Below are 22,121 nucleotides of genomic sequence, written 5' to 3'. Positions count from 1 at the left end.
TTATTAGTAGGTGGTCAGAATGTTATGGCTGATCGGTATATATATTATATATATAGCAATAATTCTGCTTTAATTTTTATTTAAATATTCCTGCTCATTTTAAATTTGAAATCTATACTGTACTATGGTATAACATTTTATAACTCACCCTTCATGCAAGGAATCGCTGAACATTTTAGAAATGGTTTTCAGTCATCACCTTTTTTTTCAGGCTTTCCTGGGTTTCATCACCTTTAAAGCACAGCCTCTGTTATCTGGACAGCAGGGTTTCTAAATAATTGCTCTCCTGAGTATAAAGAGAAATACATTAGCATCATTCTTTTTTTATGGCTTTTTATGGCTCTCCGTAGAACATTTTATTTCGCCAGTTTCAGAGGTCTCGTACAGTGTGATACTAAACTGAATCAGGAGCGGATGCACTGACGTTTTTTTGTGGCTGCGCACATCTCATCATGGAAATTTGAAGACGGTTGATCTCCTACAGTTTGCATGCTCCTGTTGGTAGATGGTTAAAAATATGAATATGCATTTCTTATGCCTTTTAGAGCATGCTGGTTATACTAAACCGTAGAGGAAATACACCATTTGGCCAGACGTATGTGGACACATCCCCAAATGATTGAGTTGAGGTGTTTCCAGTGAGGGGTACTGTTACTGCTACAACATACAAAGACATTTCAGACAGTTGTGCTCTTCCAACCTTGCAGCCTAGTTTGGGGAAGACCCTTTGTTTGTTCCATGACTGCTCCAGGTCCATAAAGACATGATTTGACCAGTGTGGTATGGAGGAACTGGCCTACACAGAGTCCTGACCTCAACCCTACGGAACAACTTTGGGATGAGGTTTGTAAGTATGGATGAGCCCAGGGTGGAACAAAAGGGTGTGCAAACTGTCTTATAGATGAAGGCAGCTCAAGGGTTAATCATCGGCTGGGACAAACCACAATGTCAAGATTTTTAAAGAAAAAATATCTATTTATTTCTAATCAAAGACATGCAAAAAACCTTACTGAACACACTGCTGACAGTTTCCTGTCAAATGGTTAAAAAACAATGTCTGGTCGGGCTGACTTTGATCGGTGGTGAGGTGGATAGATGTACCCTTGATTGGCTGTACATGTATCTCCTATATTTCTGAGGTCTGTGGGTTATTTTAGATACTAGTATGTATCTTATTTGTTCTTGTTTAGTAACTATGATTTGGATGTTATCCGCATATCTTTAAGCTATCTCCAGTCTACGTGACCCCTCTTGAGCTCCTCCAAGCCGAGAGGTAGCTCCTTCCTCACATGGAAGAAAGTTCCTTCCATGCTGCCCAATCAGCTGTGGGTGGAGAATTTCCCACATGCAGGTTGATGTAAGCAAAAGTATGAGGTGCAGTGATGTAATTGAGCTTTTTTGGGACCTACATAGCAATATTAGATTAATGACAGGGGTGTAACAATTTTTTTTTTTTAATTCTTTTATTTAAAAGTTCATAAAATTATTTACAGAAATAATACTTCAAACAACATCAACAAAAAACCCAACAAAACCATTTTTCTCATGATTCAGCTTTTAACATGTTTTCCAAAACAAAAATGCTCACTAGTCCACAAGGACTTTTAATACAAAATACACAAAAACGCATAACACAATACATCCTCCCCCCACCAACACCCAACACCAACCACCACCCCCAGCACTGAAAAACCAACCAATCAATGAAAAAGCTTTCACGATGCGTCTTCTTGCCTTAGAACGAAAAAGGTCTGAAAACAGAAAAACCCATTAATACCATAGCACACACATAGTAAAATAATTAAACAACATTCACACATACCATGCACCACACTTATTACAAAACCCTGCTCAAAACCAATACCTCCAATGCCTAAAGCACCAAATCTTCTGGGCCTCCTCCAATCCCAGTTTCTTTACGTCACATTGTCCATGGAGATACAACCGTCCACGGACCATAGCCACACAGTCTCTTACACTCACAACCTCATTCTTAAACACCAAAATATTCCTCACATCCCACAAACTTTCTTTCACACAACAAACCAACAACCATAAAATCCTTTTCTCCACCTTCCCTAATTTGCATAAACCATACACCACCATCTCATACGTCACCCTCCCCACCCCCGTCAGCCCCTTTACCAAAGTCTCCACACACTTCCAAACATCCTTCGCATACCCACACCCCCATATTGCATGAACCACATCCTCACACCTACCACACCCCTCTCTCGGACACACCTCACTATCTACCAACCTCCTTCTCCGTTGAAACACTCTCGTTGGCAAACAGCCATGCACAATCATCCATGACACATCCATCTGCTTATTTGACAGATCCTTACTACACACATTCCTCCACACCTCTTCACTTTCAACAACCGTCAAACCTCCTATCACCTCCAATTCTTCCCTACCTTCCACCTTAAATCTGCCTCCAGTTCTTCAGATCCCGTTTATCACCCTTCTTATACAATAACACAATAACCCCCTCATACATCGACTCTGCCAACCTTCCACGCTCCAAAACCTCCCTACATACCTCCACCACCACCACCACGTACTCCCCAATAACCTCCCAAAACACACAAAAGAACTCCACCGGTAGACCATCACTTCCCGGGGACTTCCCCTTACTCATACCCCTCATACACCTTTCCAGCTTTTTTGGGACCTACATAGCAATATTAGATTAATGACAGGGGCGTAACAATAGCCATAGCAGCCCTTGCGGCTGCTATGGGGCCTGGAGGTGGAAGGGGGCCCCATGAAGGATTGCTGAAGTTGCTGTTGACCCTGTGCCCCTTATGGCATTTGCAATCAAGAAGAGTTAAGACAGCTCTCCTGCTACCTGTCCTTGATTTAGATTTGAAAGGGTTTGCCATGGGGCCCTATTAAAATTCTGCTATGGGGACCCATGGTCTGTAGTTACGCCCCTGGTTAATGACATACACCTAATATGGTCATGTGGCCATACAAGGTAAATTACATCAGCACAAGCATCCCGCCCCTTTGCTTATGGTCAGTTTTGGGGGAGGTAATACCCTGACCCACAGCTGAAAGGAGGCCTGTGTAGCTTCCGTGTTCGGATGAGCTCAGGTTTGAACCATGTGTGTTCTGAATCTGAGCTCATCTCCAGCTACAGTATAAGCCACATCTTCTCATCCTACATCAATACCTGACCTAAAAATATCACACTCTCATTAAGAATGAAGAAAATGCAAATGAGAGTGTAAAGATTATCCAATGGCAGGGCATTTTAATTAGCATGTAAGGCCACAATTTACTAGAGACTCACAGGCAGTTGTTTTCCTACAAGAATTAAATTACCACAGAGGATACCGCAGTGTAAAACTGACGGGACAGTTTTAATCAGTGGCAGCACAGTTTTAATCAGTGGCAGATCAGGGAGAATAGGCCTAACTAATGTACGCCAAACTTTAATTTTTACTATAAGGATGGGAGTTAACAGTGAATGTTTGTGATATAATAGGACTTGGTTTAGGTGCATGCTGTTTGGACTCTTTGTTTTAAATGATGCCGTGAAAAGACGGCTCCAGGAACAGATGGTCATCAATTAGCTTTGAGCTTGCCAAACCTAAAAAATAGGTCCTATCAACATCTCAATATACCCCTAGACCCACCAATACCACCCTCCAAAACAACATGATGGCTGCTCTGTGCCCTTCCTTTTATAGTGAGAGAAAGGCCCCCCTAATGACCCTTGTTCAAGGTTTTCTCTCTCCTTGTGCAGGGTGACTGGTCTTGTCTCCGCCCCCTCTTGTAATAAAGACCGCTCACTGCTGCTCTCTCTCCTTGTGCAGGGTGACTGGTCTTGTCTCCGCCCCCTCCTGTAATTGAGACTGGTCACTGCTGCTCTCTCTTCTTGTGCAGGGTGGCTAATCTTGTCTCTGCCCCCTCCTGTAATAAATAATAGTCATTACTGCTCTCTCTCCTTGTGCAGGGTGACTGGTCTTGTCTCCGCTCACTCATGTAATTGAGACTGGTCACTGTTGCTCTCTCTTCTTGCGCAGGGTTACTGGTCTTGTCTCCGCCCCCTCCTGTAATAAAGACCGGTCACTGCTGCTTTCTCTCCTTGTGCAGGGTGACTGGTCTTGACTCCGTCCCATCCTGTAGTGTTCTGCAGGTAGTGGGTGGGGCCTGTTGTGTCCCTCCCACATCTCTGCTCTCTGTACAGCACAGTAATAATGCCTCCGCTACTTTTACAAATCCATGAAATCCTGAAGTCTGGCAGCCTGGGAAGCAACAGTAAACTTATGGATAATATTATGAGTGGGAAAAGTTCCTAGTTTTACTTTTTTTTTGTTTTGTGTTAATTTTCAAATTGGGTATTTTCCTTACAGAAATTGCGGACAGAATTTACACTCTGTACAATGGATACACCAGCGGGAAGGAGCAGCAGATAGCCTACAACACGTTGATGGAAGTGTCTGCGTCAATGCTTTTTCGAGTCCAGCATCACTATAACGCGCTCTACGAGAAGTTCGGAGACTTTGTGTGGAGAAGCGAAGATGAGCTGGGACCCCGGTAAGGAGACAGTTGCACTAAATGATGCCATGCCCCTGCTGTCGTTGCTCCAAATCTACCAAAAATATGCCAGATATTATGACAACCCTTATTTGCCATGGCCGGCATCCCAGATTAGTAAGAGCTGGGCAGGGAGATGTGTAAGGGCCATGCACATCTCCCTGCCCGGCTGTTATCAAACTGGGACACTCCGGCTCTTAGCAACCTAGGAATGCTGTGGCCGGTGATGTCACTAGTTGCCAGGAGCTGGGCGGGATGCTGCCTAGAGCATCCCAGGTTGCTAAGAACTAAGCGGGGAAGATGTGTAAGGGCCATACACATCTCCCTGTCTGTTAGCAACCTGGGAACACTCTGGGCGGTGATGTCACTGGTTGCCAGGAGCTGGGCGGGATGCTGCCTAGAGCATCCCAGGTTGCTAAGAACTACGGTAAGCGGGGAGATGTGTAAGGACCATACACATCTCCCTGTCCGGCTGATAGCAACCTGGGAACACTCTGGCCGGTGATGTCACTGGTTGCCAGGAGCTGGGTGGGATGCTGACTAGAGCATCCCAGGTTGCTAAGAACTGGGTGGTGAGATGTACAAGGGCTATACTAAATTCCCCGTCTGGCTCTTAGCAATCTAGGATGCTCTGGCTGGTGTCCCATCCAGCTCCTGGCAGCCAGTGATGTCACTGGTTGCCAGGAGCTGGGCAAGACACTATAGGCGCAATTGTTTCTAGATGCACCTGTGCTCACATGTTCTTTGATCTGATCCTGAATGTTTTTTAGTTTTATTATGCTCGCTAAAGCTCTTTCCTATTCAAGACTCAAGATATGAAATGAGTCCTGGATATCCTTCCATGAAGGTCTTTGTTCAGGCACCTCCTGGTATAGGGTGACAGTGGTCTGTCCTTGTCTCCCAACTGGCCTTTTGTGTTGTCACCCTTTCACATATGCTTCCGGTTGTGACTTTAAGCACTCGTGCCAATGCTCAGTGCTCAGGTTCATTCTGTTGTTGCCACCATTAGGAAACCCATCCTAATATATGTTGCTGCTTCTTCCTCTCACACTCCAGCCCAAGAAACTGGTACCAGGTCTTAGTCAGATACTTACATTGCTTGCCTTTAAAAAATTTTTTTTAGTTTGTGTCCTCCGGTTACCCTAAGGAGAACTATGGGGAAAAACACTGACCCCATACTTCTCCTTTAATGATCAAGGAGCCACATGAATTTTCGACTTTTGTATCTGTCTAAAAGCTTGAATTGATAGAACTCTGATAGGGTCCCTGTAGGGTCATTATGATACTTAAATTCCCTTGTGTTCCCTCCTTCGTAGCAAAGCCCACTTGGTCCTCCGAAGACTTGAAAGAGTAAGCAGCCATTGCTCCGGACTCCTCAGAAGCGCGCACATCCAACGCCGGATAGACAACATTCCTTACCTAATCTGCCACAGCGAAGACCTGCGGACCTCAGGCTTCGTTTTGTACAGCATTTTAAAAGACAGCAAATTCACGTGCGAAGAGAAAATGGTCTCCATGCCTCGGAACACTTACGGAGACTCCAAGGGCCGATAATCGCGGGGCCAAGGAACCAACCTCGCTCCGAAGGGACTGGCAAGAGCTCTGATGGTCGTGCCAGGGTAAAACGTCATAAGCAGCCAAGAAACAGTGACTTTTATTACTTGAGGACCGATAAGGTGCTATGGAGATACATACTCATTTTTAAGAAACCTTCAAAAAGACAGAGAAACCTTTTTTTTTTTTTTTTTTAAAGGAATATTTTGTTAATTGCCACGAAGAGTACCAGCAAAGCCGCTACTACACAATGTACTCCTTGGACGGAGGTGTTACAGATCTTATATTTTTCTTTGCCTTTTGATTTTACAATTAGTGTGGAAATGATGCAGGGAATTTTATATTTTTTTCTTTTCTTGCTTTTGTAGTTCACTTAAACCTGCTCAGTCCTGTTCATATAGTTCTACAACCTGTGTGCATTAAACATCTTCCTACAACACAATAGTTGTGTTGACTGCCTGTTCCGATGGAGGGGACGGTACAAATGTTATGTATCATTGTAAATCTAATGAAGAAGAGGTCTTAAAGTGATATTAAAGCTTCGGGTTTAAAAAAAAATAAAAAATGTCCCCATTTTCAAGTGGGTCCCCGCTGTGCTCTTCCCCCCGCCCCCTGCACGGGTGCCTCCATCAGCTAATGGAGGCACCCGTGCGCACTGGTGCCTGCAGTGGCTGTGTGCGTCCATAGACACATACACACAGCCCTGTGGGTGCCTCCATCACACGCAGCCCTGTGGGTGCCTCCATCACACACAGCCCTGTGGGTGCCTCCATCAGTTAATGGAGGCACCCGTGCGCACTCATGCCTGCAGTGGCTGTGTGCATCCATAGACACACACAGCCCTGTGGGTGCCTCCATCACACACAGCCCACACAGCCCTGTGGGTGCCTCCATCAGTTAATGGAGGCACCCGTGCGCACTCATGCCTGCAGTGGCTGTGTGCATCCATAGACACACACAGCCCTGTGGCAGGACATGCCCCTCCTCACCGCCCAACATTTTGATTGACGGCAAAAGGAGCCCATGGCTCCTCTGCCATCAGTATCCTCCCCCTGTAACCAGGAAGCTTGGGAAATGGAGGATTGCTTCGGCACTGGCAGCGGGGACGAGCGTCACTGATGGGTAAGTGTGGGTGGGGCGAATACTACTTTAAAGGGTAAGTTCAGATTTGTGGGGGTAATTTCAGTTTCTCACGTTTGGTGGGTAACTGGAATTACCCTTTAACAAAGCATCTACACTGGGATCATTTGTTGCCTTTGCCTTCCAAGTTGGACATGCACCAGTTGAATTTTATGGGATCAAATCAACTACTGATTTCGATCACAGTAATGCAAAAAAAAATCTAAGGCCCTTTTCAGATGGGTGGTCCGATCAGGTCCACCTGTCAGTTTTTCAGGTGGACCCGATCGGATGCCCAATGTAAGTCTACGGTGTCGGTTTACATCCGTTTACCTCTGGATCCTGCCCGAAAAAACAAACAAAACAGCGTTCCATTTCTCTAGACCTCCTGCTGGATCTATGGTAATCTGATGTAAACTAACACATGTCCGTTTAGACCCCCCCCCCCCCACAGACTGACATGGGGTCCGGTGATTTCATTTTTTAACTCCATTGCAGGATGAGATAGGTGGCTGTTATTGATGCTCATGGGGGTAATCTAGGCCAGTGGTTCTCAACCTGTGTAAGCTCGGGACCCACATTTGTCCTGGCTCATTAAGTCTCAATGAAAGTCGCACTGAAATGTTCCATGTTACGGCATTGCGCTTTCCAGTGCAGGCGATCGAAATGTGGGTGGGATGTGCATTTGGGTTGCCATTACGGAAATTGTGGATCCTCAACCTGGGGTCCAGTGTGGGCTGCTGTGCTGTGAAGGAGCTTCATCCATATGTGCATTGCTTGTACAGCTCCCATGCACGGGTGCCAGAAAGTGATGAGCTGTAAGCAATGCACGTATAAATGGAGCTCCCTCGCGGCCATAGCCCCACCTCACCCCACCTCAAGCCGACACTCGGCATCGGCCATCATATTTTTCAATGGCAGCTCGGTGCGAGAACTGACAGTGCTTCTCTAGGGGGAGGCTGAGGATACTCTCACATGGAAAAGTGGAAGGCATGTGGCGACCCACAGGACATGGGGTCGCGACCCACTTTTGGGTCACGACCCACTAGTTGAGAACCAAGAATCTAGATGATTGTGTACCTGACAGTATTAGAATCTCAATACGCAATAAAGTGAAAGACTTATGACCCAAAATATAGAGGTGAAGTCAGCAGAGATTCCTGTGGTGAAAGAAGAAACTTGAGGGGTTTCAAAAGGTATTGCGTTCATACAACAGTTAACAACACCATCAACACGTGTTGTGTCTCTGCAATGGCCACGTCATCAGGACAAGTGTATAAAGCACTTTAGGGGCACTCAGACTGTGTGCACTGGAGAGGCCCGAAGTGTTCTGTTCACAGAAGACTTGTTCATATTTGTCTGTTTTCCTGCTGTGAAACATATGTAGAAATCCCATTGATTCTTAGGTGGCTAGCAGACATCTAATAATGAGTGTTATTGCATATACATAAGTATGAAAGGACCCTAGGGATCCAAACTGAATTTCTGCATGGTGGCCTCCAGCTGGCTTTCTCCACCACTAATACCATACGAAGAGTGGAGCAGTGTGTGGGAAAGAATGTATTGCACAGTTTGCAGAGGAGGGCCATGCAAAGTACAGACCACACAGCACAGGGTGGTGCACAGAATATACAAGGGAGTGTACAAATGGACCTTGACATGGTTTCCAGATATGGGTCTGCAAAGAACACATTAAGTGGATGATATTGGAACCCATCTACAACTCCACAGTTCTCATTTTTATACCTGACACTCATTGCCTAAAGCCTTCTTGTACTTAATGAAGCAGAGAAACCCTGGCAGCCTCTGTATCACACCTTGGTCTTCAACCCCTGCCCAAACCTCTTGTCCCTGTGCCCAGTAGCTTTGAAAAGTTTTGAAAGTGATCCAGGTGGACAAGCTGGCTATTTTATAACCATGGAACCAGGAGCCAAAGTACTCTCCTGTCCCCTGAATCCTATACAGGTGGTGTGCCCCCGGAGCCTTGCCACCCTTTCAGCCTTTGCAAGAACTGGCAACATGACAAAATACCCACCTATTAGGCTGGGGTGCTGCAAAGTGCTTGGGGTGCTTCAGGGTGTCTCAAGTTTTGAAAGTGAGCCAGGTGGACAAGCTGGCTACTTTATAGCCATGGAACCAGGAACCAAAGTACTCTCCTGCCCCCCCTGAATCCTATACAGGTGGTGTGCCCTAGAGCCTTGCCACCCTTTCAGCCTATGCAAGTACTGGCATCATGACCTTCAAAGTACCCACCTATTATGCAGGGGAGCTGTAAAGTGCTTGGGGTGCTTCAAGGTGTCTCAAGCTTTGAAAGTGAGCCAGGTGGGCAAGCTGGCTACTTTATAGCCATGGAACCAGGAGCCAAAGTACTCTTCCGCCCCCCCTGAATCCTATACAGGTGGTGTGCCCCAGAGCCTTGCCACCCTTTCAGCCTATGCAAGTACTGGCATCATGACATTCAAAGTACCCACCTATTATGCAAGGAAGTGTTTGGGGTGCTTCATGGTGTCTCAAGATCTACAGACCCAGTCACTCGTTTGCTGCAAAACACTGTATGTACAATGATAGTATGTCATATATGTGGATCTCACTGCAGGAGTCTACTTCTGGATTTACATATGAACTAACGCACCAAGGCAAAAGCCCACAAACAAGCAAAAGTTGATATGCCTCATAAGAAGAACATGCTATACTAACTTTTCATCTAGTAATGTCACCTGCCGGTCTATTGGAAGCATCTAGAAGCTGGGGTCCAAGGGGCTACAATGTAACGGTGGTAATCTGCCAAAACTCCGAACCTGGTGACGCCATATTAAAGTATTGGCCATCTGTAGCCATCACCTTTCAGCTTGGAGATGCCAGTCAACTGAAGCCGTTACGTTAAATTAGACATCCCCATACTGTACATCCCAATGGGTGTTCTATAATATTACTGTATATCACAAATGCCGAGCATGTTATCTAGGGTAATAATTCACGCACTGTATTTTAGGCAACCCGAGTAATGGACCTTTCCACCTCAAGAATAGTCTCAACAGGTCATCGGCACACACACAGATGAATTGAATATCTCTTGGATATATCTATTAAAGAATGTCACGACATGTCATTAGAAGCTGAAGCTAGCGTTTCAGGTCCTCGCAGGGACCCTTCATCAGAGCGACATAGTGACATCACTATGTGGCTTAGCTGAAGGGTCCCTGCGAGGTCCCGAAACGCTAGCTTCAGCTTCTGATGACATGTCGTGACATTCTTTAATAAACAAATCCAACATATACCGTATTTGCCGCCGTATAAGGCGACTGGACGTATAAGACGACCCCCTACTTTTTCTGTTAAAACATAGGTTTTGGGCTATACCCGTCGTATAAGACGAGTATAGCCCAAAATAATGTTTAAATGCACCCACTAACCTCCATGGCGGTATTCCCGAGTGTGGCTCGGGGGTTAGTTTTCAGTACCATAAGCGGTAACCCCGAGCCACACTCGGGATTACAGTCTCTTACCGTGTCCACGATCCCCGCTGTGTCATCTCAGCGCTGAGCCAATCACGCCAGGCTGTGTATTCATTAATACAAGGCCTGGCGTGATTGGCTCAGCGCAGTATACTGTATGTAGCCGAAGCTGCTGTACATACAGTATTACCGCACAGCCCTACCCGGCGTATAAGATGACCCCCGATTTTCGGGGGATGTTTTTAAGTCTAAAAACTCGTCTTATACGCCGGCAAATACGGTAATTAAAGGAGAACTATGGGGTTAAGGCTTTTTCACACAGTTCTCCTTAGGGTAACGGGAGGACACAAACTAGCGTCCTCCCGTCACCCTAGGCTCAGTATATAGGGAGCTGTAGCTCGCGGTATACTGAGACGCCGCAGCTGAAGCGGATCCCGACAATTGTGCCGGGATCCGCCCAGCAGCGTGACTGACAGCTGGCTCTGCCTATCTAGAGGCAGAGCCAGCTGTACCCGCCCCCTCCCCCGTCAGTTCCGCCAGTCAGCGCTGGTGGATCGGAGCGGGGGGGGGGAATCCATCCCCTCCCCTGTCACGGCAGAGAGCCATGACAGGATCGAGAGGTGAGCGAACGCCGGTATGTGTTTGCTCACCTCCCGATCTACTGAGCCGACCTGTGACAGTCTCATTGTCACAGGTCGGCTAGAACTATGAGGTGAGTGAAAAGCACTCACCTCATAGTTCTCCTTTAATTCATCCGTGTGTGCCGGTGACCTGTTGAGACTATTCTGAGCTTTGCACGGCGGCATCGGTGTGATCACCAGAGCACCACCACCATTGGAAGGTTGCAGACCGTAAGGTGTGTGGGTGGTTCTTGGAAACAGTTCCACCTCAAGAAGACGCACCCCAATACAGCCATGTTACCTTAGACAAAAACCTTTCTACTACTTTATTGTGATCACAAACCTCTCATGCAGAACAATTATTAACTGCAGGCTGAAGATTTTTACAAAACTTCAAAGAGGGTCGTATATCAGAACATTGCTCTGCTAGACATGAATACAGGAGGTGTGATGTTAGCTATACCACCGTGTTTAGGTTTTATGGCCCTTTACGATGCTTGTAAAGTTATGAACTGCACTGTCAATTAAACAACACTACAGTGGCTATAAAGGGATGCCTTTGGTCAGCAACAAGGCTGAGGCGTTCAAGTGATGATTGCTTGGTATTAACGGTTCTTAAATTGTGCCAGTAAAGCATTCTCCGCACCATTACACCACCAGCAATGACTGTCGACACAAGACCGATTGGGTCCATAGATTCATGCTGTACACAACAAATTCTGAGCCCACTATCTGTGTGTGCCTCCAGTTTATAACTGTCCTGTTTTGGTGAGCCCGTGCCCGCTGCAGCCTCAGCTTTCTGTTCTTGGCTGCCAGGAGTGGAACCCAACATGGTCTTCTGCTGTTGAAGCCCACCTCCCTCAAGGTTCAAAGTGCTGTGTATTCTAAAATTATTTTCTGCTCACCATAGTTGTTGCTTTCTGCCATTGCACCTGTCTCAGACCTCTTTGTCAGCTGTGGGCTTATGAGCCTGCTCATACATCCTCAGCACCTCTCCCTGGCTACTTCTTCAGCTGTGGGCTAATGAGCCTGGTCACACATCCTCAGCACCTCTCCCTGGCTACTTCTTCAGCTGTGGTCTAATGAGCCTGGCCATACACCCTCAGCACCTCTCCCTGGCTACTTCTTCAGCTGTGGTCTAATGAGCCTGGCCATACACCCTCAGCACCTCTCCCTGGCTACTTCTTCAGCTGTGGTCTAATGAGACCGGCCATACACCCTCAGCACCTCTCCCTGGCTACTTCTTCAGCTGTGGTCTAATGAGCCTGGCCATACACCCTCAGCACCTCTCCCTGGCTGCTTCTTCAGCTGTGGTCTAATGAGCCTGGCCATACACCCTCAGCACCTCTCCCTGGCTACGTCTTCAGCTGTGGGTTAGTGAGCCTGGCCATACACCCTCAGCACCTCTCCCTGGCTACGTCTTCAGCTGTGGGTTAGTGAGCCTGGCCATACACCCTCAGCACCTCTCCCTGGCTACGTCTTCAGCTGTGGTCTAATGTGTGCCTAGACAGGCAAAGTTGCATTTTTGCTCCCCACCCTGACTGTCCCAGGCCCTGCCTCTTTTATCCAGTTCTTTCAATCATGGCAGCTGGGCGTCTCATGTAGACATTACTTTGGGTGACCTGCATGCAAATGTAGCCAGCCTTGGAAAACACACACTGCTCCAGGCTGACATCCACCCATCAAGGCATTTTGATATTTGCATAAATCCAAGATCCAGCCCACTTCCTGTTTCCGGGCTGAGAGCTCTTGAGAGAAGTACTCAGTCAGGGTGCTGTGATGTTTTCAGGAAGCTATGTACAGCACCCTGCTGCCTCCTCCCACTAGCCACGATCTGCAGGGGAGGGCAAACTAGCCTTCTATCTGTGGTGGAAGTACAAATTCCATGATGCATCCCTCTCTGACAGTCATGCATGTGCCTGTAAGAAATTTGCAATGCCTCATTGGATTTGAAGTCCTACAAAAGCTGGAGGGGCGGAGTTTGCCCACCCCTGCCCTATTGCATTACCTAAATAAGTAATCATATCTCCGCATTCATTTAAAAATGTTATTGGCATGTTGATGAGGTGGGAAAAAAAAGCAACCAGGGAAGGCAAAATATTAGAATTTTAAACTTCAAGTTTAAAGGAGTTGTCGCGTGTTTCCATTGGGATACAGCCAAGTAGCCCTCGGAAACGCGTGTTTGTCGCGCAGGTTTTTTCCCCGCGAATCACGGTAAAAACGCACGTCACGAAATGCGCGACAAACGCGCATATTCGATACGCCTAGGTGTGAACCCAGCCTTAGGAGAAGTATGGGGAAAAGCCCTAACCCCATAGTTCTCCTTTAAGTCTGGTCTACATTAACCATTTAGGTGTGTTTACCTAATTTTTGCCCCCCAAAAAGAAACATTGTATGTGCTCATTTACATTAGTGGCTGCGTGTCATGTTACAGCAATGCATGGTAATGCGCGTTAAATGCATTGCCATTCATTTCAAAGGCACACCGGTGTACCTTGCCAATGGACATGAGCAACATGGGTAACATTTTTTTGGCAGCACGCTGCAATGCACCTCAGTACATTAATGAACGCTGTGCAGCCATCTGCAAGGTGTGTTGGGTTAACATAACGCCATAGTGTGAAGAAGCCCTAAACCATATGGAAAAAAAATGGTGGCCATTGTAATCAGCCCCCAGCCAGTGTAATGGGGTTTGGCCCAACTGTGACCACCACTTTTGCTGGACAGCTTGGCCTGGTAGAGGAGGTGGAAAGAATAACACATCTAAAAACTGCAATGTCAGTGTTAGGGACAAACTGCATCGAATATGTGATTGTTGATTTTTGCGCATTCATTAGTTCCACTTTACCAGTGTGGGTCGCTGAGGGATAATGGCAGCTTGTTCCGTACTGAGAGGTAATTTCATTTAATGGCCAATGTCTTTATTTTTGTGCGACGTACCAACGCACAGTTATAATTGACTGCTATTTTGAGCCAGCCCAATGGAACAAGCTTAGCTAGCGCACAAATGACCGGCCTCTTATCTCTAATGGAATATCATTCTTTGACCTGATACAAGATGATAGAATTCTGGGTGCAAGCAAAGTCCAACAGGTGTATTTCTTGTTTGAGCCCCCCTCCCCCCAGGGATAGAAGTCTGGTGATCTTCTGTATATTTACTCTATTGCATTTTCAGAACTGTTCACAAATTCTCACAATCTGATTTGATTATAAAGTAGGGATGCACCGATACCAAGTACAGTACTCGGCACAAGTACAAGTACAGATACTTTTTCAGGCTCCAAGACTAGAGTAGAGAAAAATGTAATAGTTAGGAGGCCGCTGTCATTTGTAAGGAGCACGCGGAGCTCCCGGGATTTGTACATCTCTGTTTCCATATATGATTTTGTTTTTATTTTCTATCAAAGGTTGTGACTACGTTAGAATGTGTGACCGGTGACGTGGTAACACGTTTTAACGTAATCCCGCCCAGTTTTTTAGAACTGATGCCTTGAGGCTGTGGTGGTGCCCAGGACCGGACCCCACTGGGCCCCCCCACAGCCTCAGGCCCCCGGCACCGGCGGTAGTTCCGCCACTGGCTGCAACCCTGGTAGTTCTCATGAAAATGCAAAGTATCGGCATTGGTACTCGAAAAGTATCGGTGCATCCCTATTGTAAAGTCTTTGTATATTCCTATATAAAGCACTGTTCCACCTTTTTGGAATATTCAATTACAATATGTACAGTGGGGCAAAAAAGTAATTAGTCAGGAACCAATTGTGCAAGTTCTCCCACTTAAAAAGATGAGAGAGAATGCTGAGTTGCATCCAAAGAACACCATACCTACTGTGAAGCATGGGGGTGGCAACATCATGCTTTGGGGCTGTTTCTCTGCAAAGGGACCAGGACGGCTGATCTTTCTATAAGAAGCAGCATCCACTTTTTCAGCAATCTGAGCTACAGTAGCTCTTCTATTGGATCGGACTACACGGGCCAGCCTTCTCTCCCGACATGCATTAATGAGGCTTGGCTACCCAGGACCCTGTTTCACCGGTTTTCCTTCCTTGGACTACCACTGGTAGGTCCTGACCACTGCAGACTGGGAACATCCCACAAGAGCTGCAGTTTTGGAGTTGCTCTGACCCAGTCGTCTAGACATCGCAATTTGCCCAGACCTACAAGTTGTGAGGTGATCGGCCTCCATAGATTGGACTTGGTTTTTCCAGCACATCCCAAGGATGCTCTTTTGGATTGAGATCTGGAGAATTTGGAGGCCAAGCCAAAACTTCAAACTCATTGTTGTGTTCCACAAACTATTCTTGAACCCATTCTTTGGCCCGTCGATAGCCCATGAAATCCAGTATGCTCCCAGCTTCCTGTTTGGGCTGACAACACGTGCCATTGCAGTGTCAGCTCTGCCTACTGGACTACAGAACTCTGCGTCAGGATGTGCCGGTTAACATGACAATATCTCTGCGGCTAATTTGCATACTTAAATCATTTCAATAAAGTTTTTATTTCACATATAATGCTTTCATTTGATACATTGTTTTAATAAATACCCTTCTAAGGTTTTTTTTATTATGATAGACAATATTTTTGTTTTATGTTTTTTAAAACATAAAAAAAATATTAATTAATTGTTTTTAACAGTATTATACATACAGTATTCCTTTCTCTGTGTACAGCAGGGGTGGGCAAACACCCGCCCCCGGCTTTTGTGGAACTACAAATCCATTGAGGCATTGCAAGATTCTCAGAACCACCACAGGCATGACTCCCTGAGACAGATGCATCATGGGAACTGTAGTTCCACTACAGTGTGCCTAGGGCAGCAGCAAAGGTAAATACACCGCTGGCTGGAGGGCCAGAGTTTGCCCACCTCTGGTGTACAGAGACAGCACATTGACAACTGAACCTGGGGGTGGTTTGTTTACAAACAAACCTCATGCAAGCACTGTGATTAGCCATATACATATATTACTAGAGCTGGGGCTGCCAGACCTGAATGGAATTCGGGAGTAGTGATGGACCGAACAACACAACTCGAGACTAACACCCGCCGCAGAAAGGCATTTTGACAGATGCCGGTAACATATAAACATTTGGGCCAGGCTAGCAGTGACAGCTAGCTCCACCCAACTGTTTACAGTTGTAACAGGTTGAGCCATGATTGGGCAGAGTCACCATGACTTTGCCCAGTCATGGCTCTCACTGTTCTCTGTGCCCTGATTGGGCAAAGTCTTGCACCTGACCTGTGGTCAGGTCCAAGCCTTTAGCCAATTAGGGCTTTCACCAGGCACATTGTCTTGTGGGGCATTCAGAGGTCGAACAGACCACCGAACGCCCTTATAGTTCATGTATTCGGCGAACACGCAAACTGGTGATGTTGGAGTCGAACCCACGTTCGACTTGAACATCAAGCCCAACCCTGTTCCGGAGCGCCATTCGGGTCTGGGAGCCCCAGCTTTAGTAATATATGTATATGGCTCCCAGACCCGATTGGCATTTGGGATCCCAATTTGGGAATGTCATTCAGGTCTGGGAGCCATCTACATACTAAAGCTGAGGCTCCCAAACCTGAATGCCATTCGTGAATTATTGCAAATTGTGAATACGTTCTGTCCAAGTCAAACCTAGTCAGCCAGCATTTTACGTTATTTCAGTGCCTTGCAGCGCTGGGGGTCCCCGGTTCCAATCCCGGCCAGGTCACCATCTGCAAGAAGTTTGCATGTTCTCCCTGTGCTTGCGTGGGTTTCCTCCCACACTCCAAAGACATGCTGGAAGGTTAATTGGCTCCTCTCTAAGTTGGCCCTCTATGTATGCATATGAGATGGGGACCTTAGATTGTAAGCTCCTTGAGGGCAGAGACTGCATGTGAATGTGCAACTATGTAAAGTGCTGCGTAAATTGTCGGTGCTATATACCGTATTTTTCGCTCCATAAGACGCACTTTTTACCCCTCAAAAGGCGGGGAAATTGTGTGTGCGTCTTATGGAGCGAATCCCTAGTTTTTTGTACAGTCAGTTAGCCCTGCTAAAGCAGAGTTGAACGTAAAGTGGAAGCCGCCTGCTCGTTTAAAGGAGAACTATGGGGTTAAGTCTTTTCCCCATAGTTCTCCTTAGGGTAACGGGAGGACACCAACTAGCGTCCTCCCGTCACCCTAGGCTCAGTATATAGGGAGCTACAGCTGGCGATATACTGAGACGCCGCAGCTGAAGCGGATCCCGACAATTGTGCCGGGATCCGCCCAGCTGCGTGACTGACAGCTGGCTCTGCCTATCTAGAGGCAGAGCCAGCTGTACCCTCCCCCGTCCTCGGAGCGGGGAGGGGGGAATCCAGCAGCCCCTCCCCTGTCACGGCAGAGAGCCGTGACAGGATCGAGAGGTGAGCGAACGCCGGTATCTGTTCGCTCACCTCTCGATCTACTGAGCCGACCTGTGACAGTCTCATTGTCACAGGTCGGCTAGAACTATGAGGTGAGTGGAAATCACCCCCCCTCATAGTTCTCCTTAATACAATGATCTATTCAGATTACAGGATTAAAACCGAGCGGCGGCGGCGGTGCCCCCCACCCTCTGGGGGACCCATGACCACGGGATAGGACCTCACCATAGAGCCCCTAGAGCAGACGAAGAATGGCCGTTCTTCGTCTGCTCTGTGTGATCACTGATGAGACCGTGGCGCTGTAATCACAGCGCCACCTGTCTCAGCTATCACTTACTGCAGCTTCTGTCACAGCTTCTGTCACCGAAAACTGTGAGAGAAACGGCCTGCGACTTATTTACCGGTGCGCCTTAAGCCCCGTTCACATGTAGCGACTTATGGCACGATTTCCGCCGCGATATCGCGCATTTTTGCTGCGCGATATCGCGAGAAGTCGCCGGCTAATGATAGTCAATGGAGCTGTCTTAGCTCCATGTCGCTTGTCGCTCGTCGCGGTCGGAAGTCGCTTCTACCGGACCCTTTTTTCGGCGGATTTTGCTTTTTTTTACGGAGAAGGTCGCGCTACCGTCGCTGGATCGTCGCCCCGAAAGTCGCGCTATCCCGGCCTCTGCAAAGGTATGTCGCTACATGTGAACGGGGCCTTATGAAGCACAAAATACGGTAAATACCTGTAATAAATAAATCAATTAATGTCCTTTTTAGCCGTGTAAAAAAAGTATACGGCGAAGGAATATAAAAAACGCCGTTCCTAATTACTCGCCGCGGCAACGAATGAAGTCAAGAGCTGCGAAACTCGTGGCTCTCGAAACTCAAACGCCGAGGACGGGGGAATCAGGCATTTGTTTGTGTTCGGAGAACGCGGCTGGTTGCGGGGGGAAAAAAAAGAAAAGAAAAGGGAGAAGGAATCTTTAAACTTCTGGCCGGGAGAGGAGGCTCTGCTTCAACTTATCGGAAAATGCAAAGACTTAGCTCCTTGCCAAATCATCTCTCTTCAGCGGTTCATGTGATATTAGCCGTTGAGAGAACATGAGGCACCTGAGAAGGGGGAGAAAGCTCTCGACGGGATTGCAAGGTGCAAGAAGCAAAGACATTTCAAATATGCAACATTTCAAAAAACCGTCCCTAATCCGTTACAGGAAAAAGCCCCGGGTGCGCGGGGTTTATGAAATATTTTTGTTCTTGCGCAACGTGTAGGGATGTTCTTCAAAATACTGCATAATCCCATCCCCCCTCCCCTTTTTTTTTTTGCATTTTGCATTACCTTGAACAGCAGGAGCAAGACCTCCCTTGTGAGATAAAGAGGGAAGGAAGGGTCATGTTACACGGCGGAATCGCTGACTGGCCCCCTTTCTTTTGCTTTTCAGGCCAGACACAGTCCAAGGGGACTCATTCCATCCCCGTTCTAAAAAAGCAAACATAGTGCGCTGGGGGCTTTACTAAAGGTGAAAGTCACTTAAGGACACCAAGTGAAACCGGAGCCAAGGAGAAATAGCAGCAAAGAAAAAGGGGGGGAAAGGCCGCCTTCAATAATGGACAAGCGCGCCTGATGGAAAGCTACGCGTACGGCGTTCTGTGAGCTACGTCGACTGTTTTTCAGCGGGCAGATTGTATAAATCCATTTATTTTTTAACACATTATTATTATATAGGATTTATACAAATCAAGACAAGATGGTAAGGAGGGCCCCGCCCCTGAGGGCTTACAATCTAAAAGGAGGGGCCAGTGATACATGAGGAGGGAGCTGTGTGGGGATGAATTGTTTGAGAATGTGATGGTTGAGCGGTTAGGTTGAGGTGGGATAGGCTTCCCCGAAGAGATGAGTCTTTAGGGAACGCCTAAAGGCAGTCAAGGTGGGCGACAGACGGACAGGTTGGGGTAAAGAGTGACACATGTGCTCCATCAGAATAAAAAAAGGAACTGTTCGTGCTTTCTTGCACACGATGCAATCGTTTTCGCTATAGTTTTGAATGCGACAGAAACATTAAAGGAAAGCAAAACAAATGGCAAACGCACTCATCAATTCGTTACCAGCTTTACAACAAGGTGAGCATGGAAGAGCCTTATACAGTACAACGGCAAAATGTTTCCCAGCACACTCACCAGCCAGCATGTAAAAAAACTTGTCTCGCCGCTAAGCTGGCTGGTGAGTGTGATGGGAAACATTTTGCCGTTGTACTGTATAAGGCTCTTCCATGCTCACCTTGTTGTAAAGCTGGTAACGAATTGATGAGTGCGTTTGACATTTGTTTTGCTTGACTGATTTGGTGCAGTGATGCCGTTGTAATGTGCGGGATCCCTTGTGCGTTCCTGTGCCTTTAAGGGAGGTTGGGCTTGATCCTGACAAACCTGCACCCAATTTGATCTTTTGCCCCAAGTGCTCCAAGATGGAGACTCTCATAGTTTAGAGTTAGGACCGCACTATATAGAGGTGCCTTGGCGCGGCTGTGCGGCTTTCACATTTTCTGCAGAAGATGTGTATCTAAACCTCTGTTATTAACCTTAGCGGTGAGACAAGTTTTTTTACATGCTGGCTGGTGAGTGTGCTGGGAAAACATTTTGCTGTAGAAACATTAAAGGGTTGCGCAATAAATAAAAAGCCGAACTAAAGCTGGTAGACTTCCATACGAATGTTCATACAAAAAAAAAAGCTCATCGGAACATTCGATATTGCCATCAGATAAATGTTGTTCAGAATGCTTTTTTTTTTTTATTTTAGAGATTTTATTTAGAGATTACTAAATGAAAACCACGTTCACTTTTAGAATTGTGTTTGTTTGAGAGCTCTGACATTTTTTTTATCACTATGGTCGAAAATGAATGTCGGATTGACCCCGTTAATTATTCGAAAACTGAATGAGAGTTCCAAGAACAAGATCCTTCTCGGCCTTTTGGCTAAGATCAAGTGTAGTATCGACTACAGCCCTTAGGGGTGTCTCTGCTCTCCAGCTAAGACATTGAGAACCACTTGTTTCTATCCAAGCCATTTGGTCCTTTTGGGGTACACTCTGCTCGGCCTTGCAGGATCGTCGCTTAAACCCAACTTCACCTATTGGGTTAGAGGCTTACCCCCATAGAGAACGAGACTGCGATCCTCCCTTCCCCTCCTTGTGTTACTACCTCACAGTAGTGAACACCGAAAGGCCTTTCTGAAGGCTGAACAATCCCGGACGCCATCGAGGAGAAGCCGCCGAGGAAGCCCCGAAAGCGACCCTCCAAGATGGCCAAGAACAAGAAGAAGACCGCTGCTGGAACCTCTTACGCCCCTTCCCTGTAGACTTCGGGTCAAGCCCAGTCTGCCCCCACCTCCTCCCCGGTTGGCGCCGTCCCGCCGGAGATAATACCCGTTTAGAACGCCTGGCCTGCAGACGGACTCCCAGCGTTGGAGCCCTGGATGAAGCAGACCATTGTCCTGCAGCTGAAGGAGGTGGACGAAAGACTGCCGAACTTGACGCCAGCGGTCTTCGGTAAGAAGATGGTGCTGGATCGGGGATTCAGCAAGGCGGAGACCCTATCCATCCAGACCTTCGTTCGAGGGATATTCTACATATATTAATACTAAAGCTGAATCTCCTAGACCTGAATGGCATTTGGGATCTGAATTGAAATCGGGAGCTCCCGAATGCCTTTTTGGTGTGGGAGCCATATATATATATTACTAAAGCTGAGGCTCCCAGACCCTAATGGCATTCAGGATCCAAATTTCCATATTGCATTCGGGAGCTCACAAATGCCATTCGGGTCTGGGAACCATATACATATATAACTAAAGCAGTTGCCGCTATGGGGCCCGGGCACAGGGGGGCCCGGCCAGGGCATCCCTCTGATGCCGTGTGGGCCGCCAGGGTGCTGGCTGTCACTGACACAGCTCCGCAGCGGCTGTGTCAGTGACAGCCAGCAGCTGTGGCAGAAGATGCCGGTTACACAGGCGTTCGCAGTGAAGGAGGAGGCGGGGCCCGCCTTAGAGCAACCCCGCCTCCTCTTACATCACTGGCCAGCGACCTAAGAGCAGGTGGGGCCAGTGATGTAAGAGGAGGTGGGGCCCGTCGATAGCAGGAGGCAGGGGACCACGGAGGCGGACAACACTGACAGGTAAGTGGTGTGCAGCCCATCTGAGACCTTGCAGAGCCCACTATAGAGAGTCTATGGCGGGCTCTGCAGGGTCACTCTCCGGTGGGCTCTGCAAGTGGCATAACTAGCAATCACGGGGGCCCATACAAAATTTTTCTATGGGGCCCTGTGATTTCTAGTTACGCCCCTGATGTAAAGGTTAGATAAATAGTTTAGCGCAGTAAAACTCTTTTGACAGATACATAATACATTTTTATCTACAAAGAGGGACAACGGAGAAATAATGGAGGGCAGAGGGATTTGGTTCCAATTGAGGGACGGTCCCTCC

General features: G+C 47.3%; 1 protein-coding gene across 1 annotated transcript in view; it reads left to right on the top strand.

Annotated features, from left to right (window-relative positions):
* Positions 1 to 6,270, top strand: part of ASTN2 (astrotactin 2) — a 153,019-nt gene extending 146,749 nt beyond the window's left edge. Inside the window, exons 18-19 of the mRNA XM_018577002.1 lie at positions 4,368 to 4,551; positions 5,868 to 6,270. Coding sequence (XP_018432504.1) covers positions 4,368 to 4,551; positions 5,868 to 6,105 — 422 coding nt within the window. The 3' untranslated portion in view covers positions 6,106 to 6,270. The remainder of the gene's footprint in view (positions 1 to 4,367; positions 4,552 to 5,867) is intronic.
* The last annotated feature ends 15,851 nt before the right edge of the window (positions 6,271 to 22,121 follow it).

This window comes from Nanorana parkeri, unplaced genomic scaffold (genome assembly GCF_000935625.1).
Source record: "Nanorana parkeri isolate BGI_ZX_2015 unplaced genomic scaffold, ASM93562v1 scaffold81, whole genome shotgun sequence".
Taxonomy (NCBI): Eukaryota; Metazoa; Chordata; class Amphibia; order Anura; family Dicroglossidae; genus Nanorana; species Nanorana parkeri.
This window is presented reverse-complemented; position numbering and strand designations above follow the sequence as displayed.